This window comes from Erpetoichthys calabaricus, chromosome 10 (assembly GCF_900747795.2).
Source record: "Erpetoichthys calabaricus chromosome 10, fErpCal1.3, whole genome shotgun sequence".
Classification (NCBI taxonomy): Eukaryota; Metazoa; Chordata; class Cladistia; order Polypteriformes; family Polypteridae; genus Erpetoichthys; species Erpetoichthys calabaricus.
The window spans coordinates 42,233,724-42,252,398 of NC_041403.2; the positions used below are offsets into that span (position 1 = coordinate 42,233,724).

Here is an 18,675-nt window from a genome sequence, read left to right on the forward strand (position 1 = left end):
TCTGCAAAAACTGCAAAATGCAATCATGTCAACATGTTCCAGAATCTCAAAGGAATGTTTCCAATACCTTGGAGAATCCATGCCATGAAGAAGTGAGGCTGTTTTGAGAGCAAAAGGAGATGCTGGTCAGTATTAGTATAGTGTTCCTAAGAATTTGCTCAGTGAGTATACAGTATATAATATCATTTTATATCATATCATTTTGTATCCCCACACCCAAATAGGCCTATGCCAATCCCTGTAGCATCTTGTATGTGGCAGGATGGACAGTCGGACAGTCTGTTGTAGGGCACACATGTTCACATTCCCATATTCATTCATACTGAGCTAGTTTAGAGCTGGAAATTTAAAAAAATGTGACTACCTAAAGAAACGTCCCCACAGATCTCAGAAGAACCATAGTGCCACGCAAAGAGTAAGTATGGAAAAGGTGCTCTATAGAGTAAATAAAATGCATTATTATTACATGAAGAACACCCTATCACATACTTGAGTAGGAAATTACTCCCAAGAGAACGCAATTATTCAACTATTGAGAAAGAATGTTTGGCAATTAAATGGGCTATAGAAGCACTAGGCTATTACTTATGGGGACGTAAGTTCACATTAGTAAGTGATCATGCTCCAATTCAGTGGTTATACCGTCAGAAAGATACAAACTCTCGTCTTATGAGGTGGTTCCTAGGATTGCAACCTTACAGTTTTGAAGTCAGACATCGACCTAGCTCTCAACACATTAATGCTGATGTGCTGTCTCGTCTGTTTGAACCTGGTGTAGAGAATCGCTCGATTCACGAAAACGTGAATAAAGCTGAGGGAGGGGGTGTGAGCTGCAAAGCTAATCGTACCCCCAAAAAAGACACAGGAAACCTAGGAAACCCCTAGGAAACATAAACAGTCTACCTTCACATTTCTCCTTTCCATTCTGGCCGACTCTATCTGCCTCCCGCGCGGTACTCCGCCTTGTCAAAAAGCCTGTACGGGCTTCTCTCAGTTGCTTAAATTGATTTTCTGCTTCTTTCTCTCTCTCAGACCCCTCCTGCTCCTGACACATATTCCTCCGAAGAAGAAGAAATCCTTGGTCGCTTTTAATTGACAAGCGGAGGTTTTAAGTCTTTGCAAGGAGCACGTGTGAAATACCTTTTTTTTAAAAAAGAAAGATAAATGTTTGTTTGCAGTGTTTCGAATAAAATTCCAGTCTCTTCAACTTCTACTGGTCTTCTGTGCAATTTTGTAACCCAAGCGTGACAATGTATTATTAAGTAGGCCAGATGTTGAACCTGAGTCTTTGGAACTGTGCAGTGTTAGACAGTAGACCTCGAATTAGTATATCTGTGAGACTTACATACTGTACTATATATACTCTCTCAGAAATTGCTATACCCAATTATGGAATGTGGGGGGCTGCAGAATTAAGTACAAGACTAGAAACAACTTTGGATGGGGTGCCAGTTGCTCTCTGGGTCCACTTACTCACTCACGCCATTCAGCATGCAGACATGGGTGTCATTTAAACCTATGACACTGCAGGATCAAATAAGATTCATGGTAGCAGCACTAACCACTGCACCATCCTGACACCCTAATAGATATATAATATATATGTTTAAGAAAAATTATTGATACATTTACCTTAATGTTATGAATGTTAATAAGGGAATTTAATAATATAAGCTTATTTTCATTGATGAATGGTCTCATTAAAGAGCACCAGCCCTTCGCATATGCACAGCATTCTATTCAAACTTTACATGTGATGTCGTCCATACTGTATCTCAATTTTCCAAGTCACTTTTGGATAGCCTCCTTTGGCAGCATCATATGTAAGACATCTACCATCCATTTTTTGGATGTCAGTCCATCACTGAGCACATCCACACACACACACACACACACACACACACACATAAACACCAGTCATCCAGAGAAAACCTATTTTAAAGCCAATTTAGGACATCCTCTTCCCTCTGACAAATCTCCTTGCTACCTCTGCTGTGTGTCACACACGTGCGCATAGGAGACAGTTTAAGGGCTTGGGTGATGGTCATTCTCCGCCAAGACAGTGGTTGGCGCTGTGGGATAACAGTCTCTCTTTTCCTTCTTCTGCAGACTGGAAGATTGACAGCTCTCCTTCCTTGATGTCACTTCCAGGGTCCGACCCACCTGGACCCACCTCTTCCTGCCCGGTTTTATCATAACCAGAATAACCGCCATCTTTGTGGGTTGTTGAAAGAGACTCTTGTCTGAAAAGACTTTTTTGCATTTTACATGTAAGTTTTTTATCATCCTTCAATTATGCCGGGTTTGACGAAAGGTGCCCCCAACACTCTGACCTTGTTTTGTCTTATTATTACACCTGCTATGAAAGGGTTAAAGGGTTTATAGGCAGAATGTAATTAGTTTGATGAAAAAAAAGTGAATGTGTTATGATCATTAAGGAAGAAAGGCTTGTGCAGGTAACCACATATATTTTTACTCTTTTTAAGAGAACTTGCTCCACCTCGTCAATTTTCAGTGACAGCACATCATGCAGGGCCATCAGAATATCCCTCATCATAAATCAGTGGTAACCAAAAGTGTTTCTTCATAGTAACACTGGAACTCAAATGACATAATCAGTCATCGAGAACACTGAGCATACCTTTTATCATTTTTTTATTTTTAATTTTAATTGTTGACCACTTACTGCATGTCACAGATTTCAGGCTGATGAAGGAAATTGCTACATAAAACTGGGCATTTAGCTAGAGTGGCAGATGGGAGGAGAGTTTCAAATCTTGTCGACGTTCCATTGCTATTAGTTTTTTGTGAATGTGCAATGAGCCGTTTGCTAAAGCAATGCCACTGACGGTCACCGCAGTCGTTTAATACCTTCAAACAGCGGCTTCAGTTTACAGTGCGTGAGACTGAAAATGTTCAAGACGTGAAGACTCAGTGGTGTTCACCTCTGGCTGTGTGTTTTAAAGGCAGATGTACCAAAGGAAAAGGTCACATTAATTTTACTTTCTTATGTAAGCTTGACAAATTCTACTAAGCCCTGGTTGGAGGCCTATAATTTAAAAACATTATAAACTTAAATGTGTGCTCTTCAGACTGATGATATCTGCCTCAAACACTGCATTTTATTTCCATTACTTTCCTTAATTAGATTAACAAACATAGCTGCTTGTATGGAAATCACAATGGGACAGTGGCTAAGGAGGCTACCTCACAGCTTCACTTCAAGGAGTACACCACCCAAAAATGACATTTTTTTAATATAAATTACTGACCCCAATGTACTGTGCAAAGAGACTCAAAAAAAATTTTAATCTCATTCTTTCATGCAAAATGGAGAAGAATAAGTTTATGATATAAGAGACCAATGGCAAACTATGTTTAAAATATACGTACATTAAATTAAAAGAAAAAAAAAATAAACAGGAAAGTAAAGCTTCATGGGAAAGATGTTTTGGACCAAAGACAGGACTCTTGACCAACGAATGAGTGTGGGAGGCAGGTCTTCAGTTCAAGAAGTCTTTCCAATGACGCCTTACTTGCCTGGTTATTATTTGTGCTGCTTATTCCAGAAGTAAACATTTAACAATATTTTAGCAAAAAAAAACTTGTTTTGCACATTTTGTGCATACGACTGGATAACAGACATGTGGATTATGCGACGTGAGTAAGAGGAGATTTTTTTTTTTGTTAATCTCATGGACATATTTCACATCGTTTAGTGCTGCATTGGTCACCATTATATCAGACTTCGAGGTAAGTAACATACTTAAAATAGAGTTTTTGGATGGAGTACTCCTTTAAGTGAAAGATACTGTTTTTGATGGATGAAAATACTAGCAGACATTTAAGGTCTGAGGATACATGCAAAAATAACTTGTTTATATTCGCGTACGAAAACATCAGAGGGAAAATGGAGTAATTATCACGAGGTGAAAAGGGCAAACTCAGAATCCAAAATGGACTGAGCCTACAACTCAGAGGACAAAAATATTTGAAAGTACCAAAGCCAAATTCGTTAAGCAAAACTTTAAACTTTTACTGAGTCCTAGCTCACAAAATGTTCTTCCCACAATAATGTGCACTGCTGCGGTTTTTGCTTTGGAATCCAAAATCTTGGACAACAGAAGAAGCGTGCCAGCACCTGCTGTGTTATGACGTCACGACATACCTCCTCTCAAGGCCTCGTGCAGTGGCAACGGGACTGTACTGCTCTCAACAAAATGACTGACAGACCCAAAATCACCACAAAATTGGTGGCACCCATGATAAACAAGATGACGGCAAAAAAATAAACAAATTTAACATACAAAAAATTACAACAGCAAGAAAAGGTCAAAATACATATGGAATTGTTCAAAAAATGGGAACTAAATTGGTTAGAAACTCTAAATCATTACATTATCCTTAACATTTTACTGAAAAGGGGTTCCTGGGTATTCCTGATGTATTAGACACCTGGGAATGAAAAACTTATTCCAGTTTTCTTTATCTTTTGACAACACTGATAATTATCTCTAGCTTAGTGACTAGCAGTGAAGCCCTCTGGAGCACCCACCTGTTCAGTGCGCACTTGAGCGTTGATGAGCTGATTGACCACAGAGTCAGAGAGGCCTGCGTCCTTCAGCAAGAATCCAGTCAGAGTTTCATCATCCTTCAGAATATCTCGTATTCTCACTCCTCGCCCTGGAAGATTTGTAGAAAAAAATAAAATTACCTTTACTAAACATATACTACTACAAAAACATGGACAATGTATTTTTACACAGTGGTTTTCCCACATAAAAAAATAAATTTACTAAACATAGACAAGTATGGAAATAATAGCAATTTCTGCTTAGTGCTGCTCACATTAATAAAAGTAAAAATGAATTTAAAAATACATTAATGCTACAATAACACCATTTTTGTGAATACTGTATACTCAGCAGTTTTCATAAAAAAATAAGCTAACGTAATGTTAAGTGGCATTATTAAAACTTGTAATTATTAAACATACTAAGTCACATGGGATTGACTTTCTCCATTGAAGACCCGCCTCTCCTCCTCATTCATTGGTCAAGAGCCTCATTTTCAATTCAAAAAGTTAATAGTATTGGGACGCCATAGCCTATTTCAGCTGCATTATGTGCAAGGCAGGAATGAGACTTGCATGGTATGTTTGTCTATTAAAAGGCACCAGCACTACTGTGCAAACCAAATGAAATTCACCAGTTCATCTAACTGGAGTACACAGAAAAAAGACAGACTCAAGGAGAAGAGACAATGACTGTGTCAGGATTCAAACTCAGACCCCTGAAACTTTATGACAATAGTACTATCCCTTGTGACACCCCGCTGTCCTCATGCCAAACATCTTACAAATGAATATGAAGATAACTTCTGCCGCTATACACAGCCACTACTTGTGTTTTGAAATGTTGATATATTTGGGAACTAAAGAATTAAGAAGTAAGAGGGAAATGCTTTAAAAAATGAAAAAAGAATCTGGCCTGAGATCCGTGATGGATTGGTTCTGATTGTTTCCATAAAATCTGTCATGATGCGCAGTTCCTGCCACACCCTTCCAAGCTGTTGAAGTTCTGGGTTTCCAAAAAGAAGTTCTTGGGAATCCGCATAGACTCTGGCCAGTCTGCAACAAAAAACAGAGTAGACACAGCAAAGATTAAATGGTACTTTCAATATCAAGTACCTACAGTGAATGATAATAGTACAAATCATTTATTGCCCAGTATGAGTGACCATGAGAGTGCACAACAGTGCAATAGAATAGAATTCTGTGGAGAGTTTGGCTCTATCTTACCCAGGCTTTTTGTACCCAGGGCTTGAAGTGGGCTGGTACACCATACTGGCACTTTCCTTCGGCTTTGTGAACTGCAGCGTAGTACCACATCGTGGTCTGATGTCCAAGGGGACACACCAGTTCTCCACAATATTGCATGCATGTCACCATCATGGATCCCTCATCCCCCACCCCATTCTTCAAAGTACTGTATATTAAAATAAGTATGCTTGACAATCCAAAGGGGACAACATTACCCCACTCCATCAAATTTTAATTTTGCGAGATGTAAGAAGAAGGCAACAGAATAAGGAGTTCTGCGTGTGTCCAAGGGTGCAACCTGAGCTTTGATGAACTTTCGTCCTTCCACTTTGCTACTGATAGTGGTCTTAATTTGCACAAAGCAGCAGCCCTCCTTCTCTGTGTGATTTCTTCTCTTCCTTCTTGGCACTCAGCAGAAAGAGGATATAGTTGCTAAGAATACTCACTCAAACTTTATTATCAACATATAAAAAAACTCGGGTTAGCTAATTATTTTTTTTGTTTTAACATTACCAAATTTCAAACAAAGCAGTCAAAGTGTATTTAGTTTTTCTATTGTAGCTGGGTTTACCCCTAAATATTTACATATTGAAATGTCCTTTGCTAGTGGATACCTACTGACATAGATGCATAATTCTGCCAAATTTCCACTTTTTAACTAAAAGCGAAAAAGTGCTTTTGTTGATGAGTGAATTGGTCAGTCAGTCAACTTTGCATTTTATAAAAATATAGTATATCTAATTTCTTCCATTACACAGGCATAATCCCATCAGCGTGTCCTGAGTCTGCTGTAGGGTCTCCACCCAGTGTGACGAACCTCTAAGGGCAGCCTTCCAGGGGGTCACTCTTACAACATGTCCAAACTACGTCAAATGGCTCCTGGAGGAGCAGCAACTCTACTCTCGGTTCTCCTAAAACAATGAGCTTCTCAACTTATTACTGAGTGTCAGCTCCGAGCAGCCCATTGAAGAAACCTCATTTCTGTTGCTTGAACTTGTGATCTCATTCCTTCAGCCATTATCCACAACTCATTGATGAGGACAGGGAGTTAGATAGACCGGTACACCAAAAATTTTGTCTACAGACTCAGCTCCTGCTTCGGCACCATGGCCAAGCACTGTAATCAACCTTGGAGCAGCTCAGTCATGCCCACACATGCACCCAGTCTGAGCCTGCACACTCTTGGAAATTGATTATTTATGTGAAATCTGTTCTGTGTCATGGAGCACTTATCACACTTGTTTATTAATAATTTTGCATTTTCAGCTAATTTGTTAGTTATTGTGCTTGTGATGTTCCTTATCTTTTATATGCTGAGCCTAAGGGGTAGGGCCCCCTGATGTTGCAGCTGTGGAGATGAACCTTGGCCTTTATAAACCCTGAACGGGCTGCATTTCGATGATGAGACATTTGTTTACCTGTTGACTTTTGTTCAGCTCATTTTCTTGGATTCCCTTTGTGCTTTGTGGGTTCTGATTTTGATTTTCTGATTTCAGACTCTCTGCTTGCATTTAAGACTTTACTTTGTTTTTTTGGATTGTTTTGTGAGTTGCCTCCTTAGAAGAAACATTCTATATTTTGACTATTGAGTATTTCTTGGGAATAAATGCTATTATTTTTATCAAAACATTGGTTTTTATATATTTGGCTGTTATGCCTTTAAAAACCGCTAGAAGATTTTTTTCAAGGCAGATAAGAAGAAGAGACATAGTTAAAATGAAATGAAGGTCTAAACCAGGAAATTAAATGGATGTGGCCACGGAGCCAAACAGTGAATCAAAAAAAATATATAACAAGGGTCTGAGCTTGGTACTTTAACTGAAAATAGATTTCAGCAAAGAAGGAATGGAAAAGGTTAGATTAGATCCACAAAGTTGAATAACTAAGTGAATTGAAGGGGGGCCTTGTAACTCGTCGCACAGTTAGCATAAGGATCTCAACCTCCTTGACCCTGTCCCTAGTAACCACATTAGCATGTTAGTGATAGGTAAACAAAATGGTGGCAATCATAACATAAACAAAATAATGGATAAAACAGCCCACATTAAAATGAAAAACCTTAAACTAGAGGTTGCAGTAAGGAATAAACTTATCAAGTAGATTCCTTGACTCAGCAAAACCTAAACTAGAGTCTCAATGTATCCAAATACTGTACATAACTAGAAAAAAAATGTTAAACAGTTCTTTCATAACACTGTCCATGGGTTTTCATGGTTCCCTCCTCTCTTAGATAGATAGATAGATAGATAGATAGATAGATAGATAGATAGATAGATAGATAGATAGATAGATAGATAGATAGATAGATAGATAGATAGATAGATAGATAGATAGATAGATAGAACAAACTTTATTTGTCCCCAGAGGGAATTTAGCTTTACAGAAGCTCTGTAGATAAATAAATACATAAATAGGTGAATAAGTAAGTAAGTAAATAAATATACACACTTTGGTCTGAGTACACACCAGAATAATTGTAAAGTAAAAAAATTAAAAAGAAAGAAAATTTTTAACTTGGCAGTCACAGTGAGTCATTATACAGATTGTCAAAGGTGACTGGGGGTGGAACCCAGCCGGGACTCCCAGAAGGACCGGAGGAGGGCTTACGCCTCCTTCAGACCACGGGGGGGCGACCGCCCTGGTGGCTTTGGGGACCACGGGAAACTGAGCTTGGAAGGTCAATCCTATAGGGGCCCGTGGTCACCAACAGGGGGGGCCCCAATGCCTGAGGAGCCCTGGCCCTCAGCACTTCTGCCACACCCGGAAGTGCTGGGGGGAAGAAGACCAGGGACACCCGGAGTGCTTCTGGGTGTGCAGCCTGTACTTCCGCCACACTGGGGAGTGCCGGCGGAAGCTAATTGGGAGACACCTGGAGCACGTCCGGGTGGAGATAAAAGGGGCCGCCTTCCTCCATTCGATGGCTGGAGTCGGGAGGAAGTGCACCGAGTCTTGGAGGAAAGGAGTGGAGGCGGCAAAGAGAGGCATTGCACTGTGAGAGGGCCTGGACTTTAGGGGAGTTTGGGGGTTGTGTGTGCACCTTGTAAATAATAGTTATTGTATAAATAAACGTGTGTTGGGTGATTTAAAACCATGTCTACATCTCTGTGTCCGGGCTGTTTTCCACAAGATGTATTGCTGTCGGTATAAAGGAGCCCCAGTAGCGTTTTTCTGACATACTTCTACTGAAAATATACGCTTTTCCCACTTTTTGGTGTGTAGGCCGCAAGCCTCATTCTTTAGGTTGGGAGTCCAGGCTTACTTTGTGTTTTGGAGGCATAATGTTTCATTTTAGGCCTTACTGGAGTTTTGATGACTAGTTTTGGAGTTTTGTGAAGTCTGCAATTCATAACAGCACGTTGGTCAGACATACACAAGTTGGAATTTCACTGTATTGTGAAAAAGTACATGAGACAACACTATTAGCACTACTAGCGTACCTCCCATAATTCATTAATTTTGTACTCCAATGAAACTCTACACAGAATGTGGCTGAGAACTGAACCCAGGTTTCTGGAAGTTGAAGATGAATCGACAACTCTCTGAGCAATAATGTCAAACCACATTCACATTGGCATTATACACTCACTAAGCAGACTCTTAGGACCACTAGATTAATGCTAGGTAGGGCCTACTTTTGCTCTCAAAACAGCCTCAATTATTCATGACTAGGATTCCCCAAGATTTTGAAAACATTCCTTTGAGATTCTTGTCCATGTTGACATGATCATGTAATTTCTGCAGATTTGTCACCTGCACATTCATGCTGTAAATCTCCCATTCTTCCCCATCCCAAAGATGGTCTATTGGATTCAGATCCAGTGACTGGGAAGGCCACTGAAGAACACTGAACTCAATATCATGTTCATGACAGCAATTTGAGTCATCTTTTTCTTTGTTGCATGATGCATTATCATGCTGGAAGTAGCCATTTAGAAGATAAGTAAATTGTGGCCATGAAGGGGATGCATGCGGTCAGCAGCAATACTCAAATAGGGTGTAGCATTCAAATGATGATTCACTGGTATTAATGGGTCCACAATGTTCCAAGAAAACATTCCCCACACAATTATACCACCAGCACCACCCTGGATTGTTAACACAAAGCAGGATGAGTGCATGGATTCATGCTATTGGTGCCAAATTCTGGTCCTATCATTTGTGAGATCCTATCGCCAAACATCGAGGTTCATCAAACCAAAGGTACGTTTTTCAATTCTTCAACTGTCCAGTTTTGGTGAGCCCATGCCCACTACAGCCTCAGCTTTGTGGTCTTGTCTGACAGAAGTGGAACTGAACATGGTCTTCTGCTGTTGTAGCCCATCTGTCTCAAGGTTCAACATGCAGTGCATTCTGAGATGCTTTTCTGCACACCACAGTTGTACAGAGTGGTTATCGGAGTTACTGTAGCCTTTCGGTCAGCTTGAACCAGTCTGGTCATTCTCCACTAACCTCTCTCATCAACAAGATATTTTCTATATTTTTGTATTATTCTTGGGGCGGAGTGGTAGCTCTGAGGCTAGGGATCTTCACTGGCAATCGGAATGTTGCCGGTTCAAATCCCGTAAACGCCAAAAGTTGAGTCCTGGGTTCTGTACTGGTTATGAAGTTAATCTGCATCCAGCCTTGCATGTAGGCCCTCCAACCTGCAGGGAAAAACCTGGGGGTTGGTGGCAAAATTGGCAGTCCAGCCACCATAAAAAACCTAACATTGCACGGCTGCACTTGGGTCCTAATCTGGGATCCTGACGTGGTTTGTCATGTGGTGGGTGTGGCAATGCGCTGTATCAGCGCGTGCCCCTAACCTGAGTAAACTCTAGAAGCTGTTGTGCGTGAAAATCCTAGGAGATCAGCAGTTACAGAAATACTCAAACCAGCCTGTCTGGCGCCAACAATCAAGCCACGGTCAAAATCACTGACGTCACATTTAACTGAAACTTCTAACATAAATGTAATGAATTATTATTATTATTATTAATGTTTTGCGCTGCTGCCACATGATTGGCTGATTAAATAATTGCATGAATAAGCAGATGTTCCTAATAATCTGCTCCATGTGTGTATTTATTTATGTAACTGATGCTTCTACCCAAGTAACTTATGTGTTTCCATATGTGAACAGATGGAGCTCTGAGTCATGAAGCAAATAAGCGGTGAGAACTCCACTTGCATGCTTGTGGTTTTTAGATCAAATCCTAAGCCACCAGACCACTTGTGGTATTTGCCAAAGATAGCAGAGCCATCTGTGAGATTCCCATTAATTACACTGCATTTGTGTCAGGAAGACAATCCTTGAACTGAAAAGTCACTCTTTCAAATAACGGTTTAGCTTGTGCTTAACTGAGCACCAAAGTGTTTTCCTATCCAGTAATGACCTATAGGTGGCGCACTATTGCACTGAATGTCATACTTCAGAAACCTGAAAGACACCTGAAGATGTTCCCTTTGGCTTTCATCATTGATGTACTGGTGTCCCCATTGCCTTAATAACACAACCCCAATGTGAGAGAAGACAAACGCATGTGGGTACAGCAGAATATGAAAGTGAGGTAAGTATCTGGGAAAAAAACCAAAAGAACACTTACATGGAATTGTTGTAGTTGGAAACCACACCAGGAGATTCACCACGGGTCGCATATTTGAAACAAGGATTATTAAAATTGCAAAACATTCCCTGTAACCAGGGCAAGGCTCCAGCAGAAGGCAGGGCTTTGTTGGGAAAATGACCTGCAGAAGACAGAGAAGAAAATCATATTCAGCTGACACAGCTTGATTTGTTTTTACTCCTCAGAAGTCTACATGGTCAGCAGTACATTGTAGAGATAAACCATCCATGACATGCTTTTTCATGCCAGCACTCATGAGTCATCTGAAAAGCACCGCTTCATTCTTTCCACCCTGCACTTTCCAGTTTTACAGAGAGCGCTGATATTGCAGAATGCTGCCTGAAGGGTCCATTGATGTTTTTATATTGGCAATGCATTATAGAAGAGACTTCTGGAAACACTGCTATGAGTGTAGCTTTCCATATGTATTGACGCTCTACAGCCAGAAACATCTAAATATGACAGTGCTGAAATGATGCAATTTCTCACATGATAGGCCTATAAGGATGTGCACAAAGCCAAATACATGGGAAAGGCCAAACATCAGAAAGTTCTGGGTGGTAAGTTATAGCTGAGAAAGGTTTTAATGAAAGCCTATGCACAGGCAGAGTGGTGGTTCTGAGGCTACGGATCTGAGTCGGCAATTGGAAGGTTGCTGGTTTAAATCCTGTAAAATGCAAGAAGTGACTCCACTCCATTGCACCCTTGAGCAAGGCCCTTAACCTGCAATTGCTTTGTCCTGGATATGACGTTAATCTGCATCCAGCCCTGCATTGAGGTCCTCCACAGGGAAAACAGGGGGGAAGGTGGCATGAGTGGCACTATGGCCACTTTAAAAAAAGCCTCACACTGTTCTACCGTGGCACTGAGGTGTCCCAATCCACGTGGTTCATCGTGTGGTGGTTGCAGTAATGGGTTATCCCAACCTCCTCCTCCTCCTATGGCAAGATTAATACTTGAAATGCTGCAAAGTCACAAACTGGCAACTTGCACTGAGTACAGAATTGTGGGAGAGACATTTCAAGTCAGTGTGCAAGGCCATTTGAGAGAAAGATGCCCAGGTATTTCAAGTTTCCAAATAATCTAGGAATAAAGAAGAACATGTAACGTTTAGGGCAACTTGTGCCACAGATGTACACCATCCTGGATGAAACACATCTATCTATTCTTACGTGATTGCATTAATCCTAGAAGATGGCCATCTAAAATTCTTTAATCCAAAACATTACATTCGGGGCACCTGGAAAAGAGAGCATAATGCACCCGTATTCACCCATGGCACGGAATGGGATGGGGTGGGGTGGGGACAGATATCTGACTCTTAGCATATGAGAGAGGCTCACCATTAGATGTGAGCGGTCCCATTCATTTTAACTTATTTGCTAGTAATAAGCATGGGAATGAAGGAGACAAACAAACGTAACATAACATAACACAGACATCACATTTTCAGACAGCTGGTTGTATTTACTGTTTACCATCATAACATTCAACTGGCAAATCTCTTAACACCAGTGGCACAAATAGCAATTTTGTTATTGTTAGGGGCCATGGGGAATGCCACCAAAAAGACAAAAACAAACAAATACACTGCTAACAAACACCAAGACAAGCTGGGCCTTATCTCTCTTTGTTCTCACTGCTCACACACTCGGGATGATCGCTGGCCATTTTCCTTCACACGTCTGCCTTTCCCACATGTGAACCATCGGGGCTCTTGACTCCTTATTTGTCATCTGCTCTGCCACATGCAGATCCTATCATCCAGCTGGAGTTCCTTCTCGTGCAGAACTCCTACTAACACCAAAGCCCCAGACCATTGCGGCCTTCCGCCTCACCCCACGTCCAGCAGTGAGGACCCGTTCACCGCATTCACAGCATCACACAATTTTAACATTTTTTGAACACCTACATAGGCTATGCAGGCAGACACTGGCCTTTTATTACATGAAACCACAAGTGTCTTTAAATGAATGCCCAAGGTAAAATGTGTCTCTTTGATTGTTTTATATTTAAATTATTATTTATAAATATTTATACATGCTGTATATACTAACATATTATAAAATATTGCCATTACTATTTTCATTGCCTGTAAAGACAAACATTGCCAAGCATTAAAAAATTCTTCACATGAAATCGTTCGGAAGGAAATCTGGGCACTTATGTGCTTTTACAACCTTCTTTTTTATTATCTATTATCTATTATTATCATCTGCAGTGAAAAAGCAAGTGGAGTCATCTAAGACTTTACATCTTAAACAACCATCTCTCTATCCATTTTCCAAATTTCCCCCACTAATTCAACTGAAGTGCCCTAAAAACATTAGATGGAATAACCAGCCCTGCACAGGACCTGACAGGACACCACAGATACACACTCACCAGTAGTCATGATTGGTCAGTCACCAGTTTACCAAAACTGAACTGGTTTGAGATTTATGAGGGAAGTGGAAATACCTGGAGAAACGACACACAGTGACCCAGGGAGAACATGGAGACTGCACCCAGACAGTGACCTCGTGGGACTTAAAGGCAGAACCCTGGGACTGTGAGCAAGCAGCGCTGAGTATTTTACAAAGTGTCATTCCTAGTCCACATCATCATAAGATGCTATGCGAAGAATTAGAGATATGGCATTTAACTGAAAATCAAATTGTACAATGGAAAAATGATGTGCCATTCTTGACTGTCAAATAGTCTTTTCCATAAATCCCCTAATTTGATACACAACAAACACATTCTGCCAGTATTGTCAGTATTCAGTAACTTATATATATACCAGTAACAGCGCACTGCACGATAACGTGGACTGAAAACACTTGACTTGAGCATTCCTAGTTTTCATCCTCTTTCTCTGTACGTTTAACATTCATTTGCTCAGAGGTTGATGCGCTTGCTGCTTCCTGAGCAGCTCTTCTTTTCTCCACCTTAGCGGCCCGCTTCTTAACTTCTTTCGTTGCCATCTTTTCACATTAAAACTGATTAAGTCAGTGTTTGTGTTGCAATTACTGAGTACGTTTTCTTTAATTGTTCACTTAAGCTTCATTCTACCTCAAGAATGATTTAAGATATGAAGTGGTAGGGGAAGTGATGGCGAAGGTGGTAGGGATGAGAATGGCCTGCTGGCCGCTGCTACGAGTTGAATCTACAATAGAAATAAAATAAAAATAAAAAGAGGAATAACCTTGGAGGTCAATCATCAACCCGAAAGTGTACAGTAGACGTCACGTAGTATATGTGTACCAGATTTCAGGTCAATGGGTCAAACAGTTTGCGGGCTACAGATGATTTAAAATCCTGGACAGACAAACGGACTGGCATGGTAGCGTATTATATAAGACAATATGCATCTGTGTGTGTGTGTGTGTGTGTGCATGTGTGTGTGTGTGTGTGTGTGTAGAATACAGTGAATTCAAGAAGTATGAGACCCCTTCATTTTCTGCACACTTTATGGTGTTACAGATTTAAATTTAAATGGATACATTTGCCATTTCTTCATATCAGTCCATGCCCAATAACCCATAATGACATGTTTTCAGAAAGGTTTGCAAATTTATTAAAAAAAAAAATCATAAACTGAAATCTTTCATTCATACGAGTATTCAGACCCTTAGTTCAGAGCTTTGTAGAAGCCCCTTTGGTAGCTTTGAGCCTTCTTCGGGGTGTCTTGACACGTTTTGCACACCTGGATTTGGGCAGGTTATCTGATTCTTCCTGGCAGGTCCTCTAATGCTTTGTTAGATTGGATAGGAAGCATCTATAAACTGCCATCTTCAGGTCTGTCCACACATGTTCTGTGAGCTTTATGTCTGGGCTTTAGCTGGGATACTCAAAGACAGCCAGAGACTTGACCTGAAGTCACTCCAATCTTGTCTTGTCTGTATGAACCGTCGCCCCAGTCTGAGGTGGCATGCACTCTGAAGCAGGTTTTCTTCAAGGATCTCTCTATATTTGGCTGCATTCTCCATTCCATCATTCCTCCCCAGTCTCCCCGTCTCTAACCAATTAAAAGCACCCCCATAAGATGATGCTGCCACCACCATGCTTCACCACATGGATGATATTAGAAAGGTGATGAGCAATGCCTGGTCTTTACTTGGCGTAGTGCTGGAGTTCTGCCCAAAGAGTTCAATTTTTTTCTCATCAGACCAGAGATTATTTTTTCACATGCATTCAGAGTCCTTTATAGTCTGTTTGTCAAATTCCAAGCAGGAGTTAGCCAATCTACCGTAAGCATCTGACTGTTGGAGTTCTGCTAATATGGTTGTCCTTCTGACAGGTTTTCCCATCTCAGCAGAGGACTTCTGATGCTCTATTATAGTAACCTCCATGATCAGTATCCTGGTCATACCAAATGTTCACCATTTCACAATTCTTGAGGCCACTGTGTTCCTGGGAACACTCAGAGCTTTAGAAATGCTTTGCCACCTTGCCCTGATCTACTGTATACCCCAGTTTTACCACTGAGGTCTACAGTGAGCTCCTTGGACTTCATGGCAAGGCTTTTGTCATACAGTGTGAATTGTGTGACCTTCTATACACAGTGGTGTGTCTTTCTAAATGATGCCTAATCAAGGCAGTTTGCCTGAGATGGACTCCAAATCTTGACACATCTCCAAGAAAATTAAAAATTAAAGCAAACAGGAAGAACCTGAGAACAATTTCAAGTGCCACAGCAAAGGGTCTGAATACTTATATGAATAAGAGATTTCAGTTTTTGAATTTTAAAATACTGTATATACTCACAGGTAAGTCGGGACTTGATTTTAACGTATAATTTCTGGCATTTTATAATGTCGGTCATATAAGTTGAATGCAGGAAACTCACGCTATTGGTCCAAGAGATTATGATATGCTAACGCCCACCTGACAGAGTAACCACGGAGCACACCGTCTCTTTTTTCTATGCGGGTGCAGCAATGCGCTGTATCAGCGTGTGCTCCTAAGCTCTCTCTATTGTGCCTACGTGACCACACAGTTATATCCAAACTATTCTGAAGCAACGTTTGCACTGTTTTGTGTTTTTTGTATCTCACACCCTCATACACCTTTATTGTCAAAGCATCCCTTATCTACGATGGAGCACTCGATCAGAAGAAAATATGAAGCTGGATCTAAATTAAATGGTGTTGAATTAGTAAAAGAAACTGATAAGTGCACTGCTGCAACAAAAGAAACTGAGAAACTGATGCAAGATTGGAGGAGGAAAGAAGATGTAAAAAAAAAAAATGTGTGTCACATTTTTGAACGGGAGTATAAGACGGGGTCTGATTTTATGATCGATTTTTCGGGTTTCAAGACCCAACTTATACTTGAGTATATACAGTATTTGCAGACCTTTCTGATGTGGCAGGCGGCTGGGGGTCAAACCCAGCTGGGACGCCTGGAAGGACAGGGAGGCGGACTATACATCCCCCGGGCCACGAGGGGGCAACCGCCCTGGGTAGTGTGGGGACCACAGGGACGGAGCGTGGAGACTCAAACCCACTGGAGCCCGTGGCCACCTGGGAGGGTTGGCAGAGGACCTTCCAGGGATGCCCGGAGTGCTTCCGGGTGCTCATGCGGAACAAGTGAAAGGACGAAAGGACGTCAGAGAGCACCTGGAGCACATCCGGGTGAGCATAAAAGAGGCCGCCTTTCTACAGTCAGGGAGCCAGAGTCGGGTGCAGGAGGAGGACGAAGCTCCAGAGAGAGGAAGAAAGGCAGCCCACGGACGTTTAAAGGCCCGTGTAAGGGTGACTGGTGCGGGGCACTGTGTGTGTGTAGGGTTTAAACTGTAAATAAACCGTGTGTTTTATAGAACTGTCGGTGTCTGTCTGATGGTGTTCGGACTACATCTCACACTGAAAAGAGGTTTTCACTTTGTCATTATGAGTTACTGTTACTGTTATTGTTGACTGATGGCAAATGTATCCATTTTAAATTAAACCTACAACACAATAAAGTTTGCTGAAGGTGAAGGGGTGTGAATACTTTTCGAATCCATCGCGTACGTGTTGTGGCTACAAGGGTGCGCTCCACAGCCCCAAACACCAGAAACAACTCAACCAAATGCAATTTCAGGTTAAAGTTACATTTATTTACAAAATGCCTTAACAGGTTTAAGTCAGACCAGCACAGTATACTCACACAAATACTGTAAGTTCTTGCATCTCTTTCAACTACTCCCCTGCAAGCAATGTTCTCTTCCTCCTGATTCTGACTCTTTGAGTGAGGTGTGATGTTAGACTCAGGAGAGCTCCTATTGTCACGGCATTGCTTGGTGGAAGCCCTTCTGGGTCATACAGACAATCCCCAAAATAGGGAGGTCCATTCCTCACAGCGTCCCCTTTTGGCACCTAAAGACCCAGATCGCTCTTCTGCAGAACATGTCCCAGGCAAATCTGAGGGTGTCTGAACTGAGACTCACTCAGAGGAGCACTGCCACCTCTCGTGCTGGAGGACAAACTACAATATCCAGTTGTCCCTCACTATCCATCCATTATTTGTACATAACAACTGGGATAGAAACTGAAGATCATCCTGGTCGGGTTGCGCCTCTATTTCTGTGATCCTTACATTGCAACCTCTCGGACGGGTAGGCAATTATCCTCAACCCCAGTTGCGAAAGCCAGTCCATCCACTCAGGTACTTACAGTGTGTGTGTGTGTGTGTGTGTGTGTGTGTTTGGGTGGGTGCAACTGCATGACAGTTGATGCAAGGAATATTTAAAACTGGTCACTTATCTGGACTTGCTCCCTTCTTTCTGTCTTCTCTCTTATGCTGGAAGGCTATATGTTCTTTTTATGTGAGAAGGGAGCAAATGCAGGATGACGACACCATCACCTCTTCTATGCTGCGTGTGATTAAGTGACAGACTTCATTTGAATAAATGCTTTGAGAATGCTCCTGTCTTCACAACAATAAAGATGATTTTTTCAGAAACCTGGACTGACCTCCTTCTCTCTTGTGCAAATCTGTGACCCACACATCACTATATATATATAAACTGTATAGTAACCAGTAAGGGTTGCCACTCAGCCCCAAGCCCCAGACAAAATCACACCCAAATTAATCATGGGTTCAATAAAGTCCCTTATATTAATAAACATTACCTTAACACGCAGTTTAAGACAATCAAAGTATAAGAAGCACAGAAGACATTCCTCTTCCTTCACACTTCTCCAGTCAAGCCTCGTCTACCACCTCCTGACTCTGACTTCCTGATCAAGGTGAAGCGGCTAATTTGATCTTTGACCTGGGAGTACT

The 18,675-nt window shown here is 41.3% G+C and overlaps 1 protein-coding gene across 2 annotated transcripts in view; it reads right to left on the reverse strand.

Moving 5' to 3' along the window:
- Positions 1 to 18,675, reverse strand: part of abca4b (ATP-binding cassette, sub-family A (ABC1), member 4b) — a 325,020-nt gene that overhangs the window by 279,090 nt on the left and 27,255 nt on the right. For both annotated transcript variants that reach the window (XM_051933275.1, XM_051933274.1), the window contains exons 4-6: positions 11,404 to 11,545; positions 5,490 to 5,629; positions 4,556 to 4,683 (exon numbers count right to left, since the gene is read on the reverse strand). In XM_051933275.1, the coding sequence (XP_051789235.1) occupies positions 4,556 to 4,683; positions 5,490 to 5,629; positions 11,404 to 11,545 (410 nt within the window). The remainder of the gene's footprint in view (positions 1 to 4,555; positions 4,684 to 5,489; positions 5,630 to 11,403; positions 11,546 to 18,675) is intronic.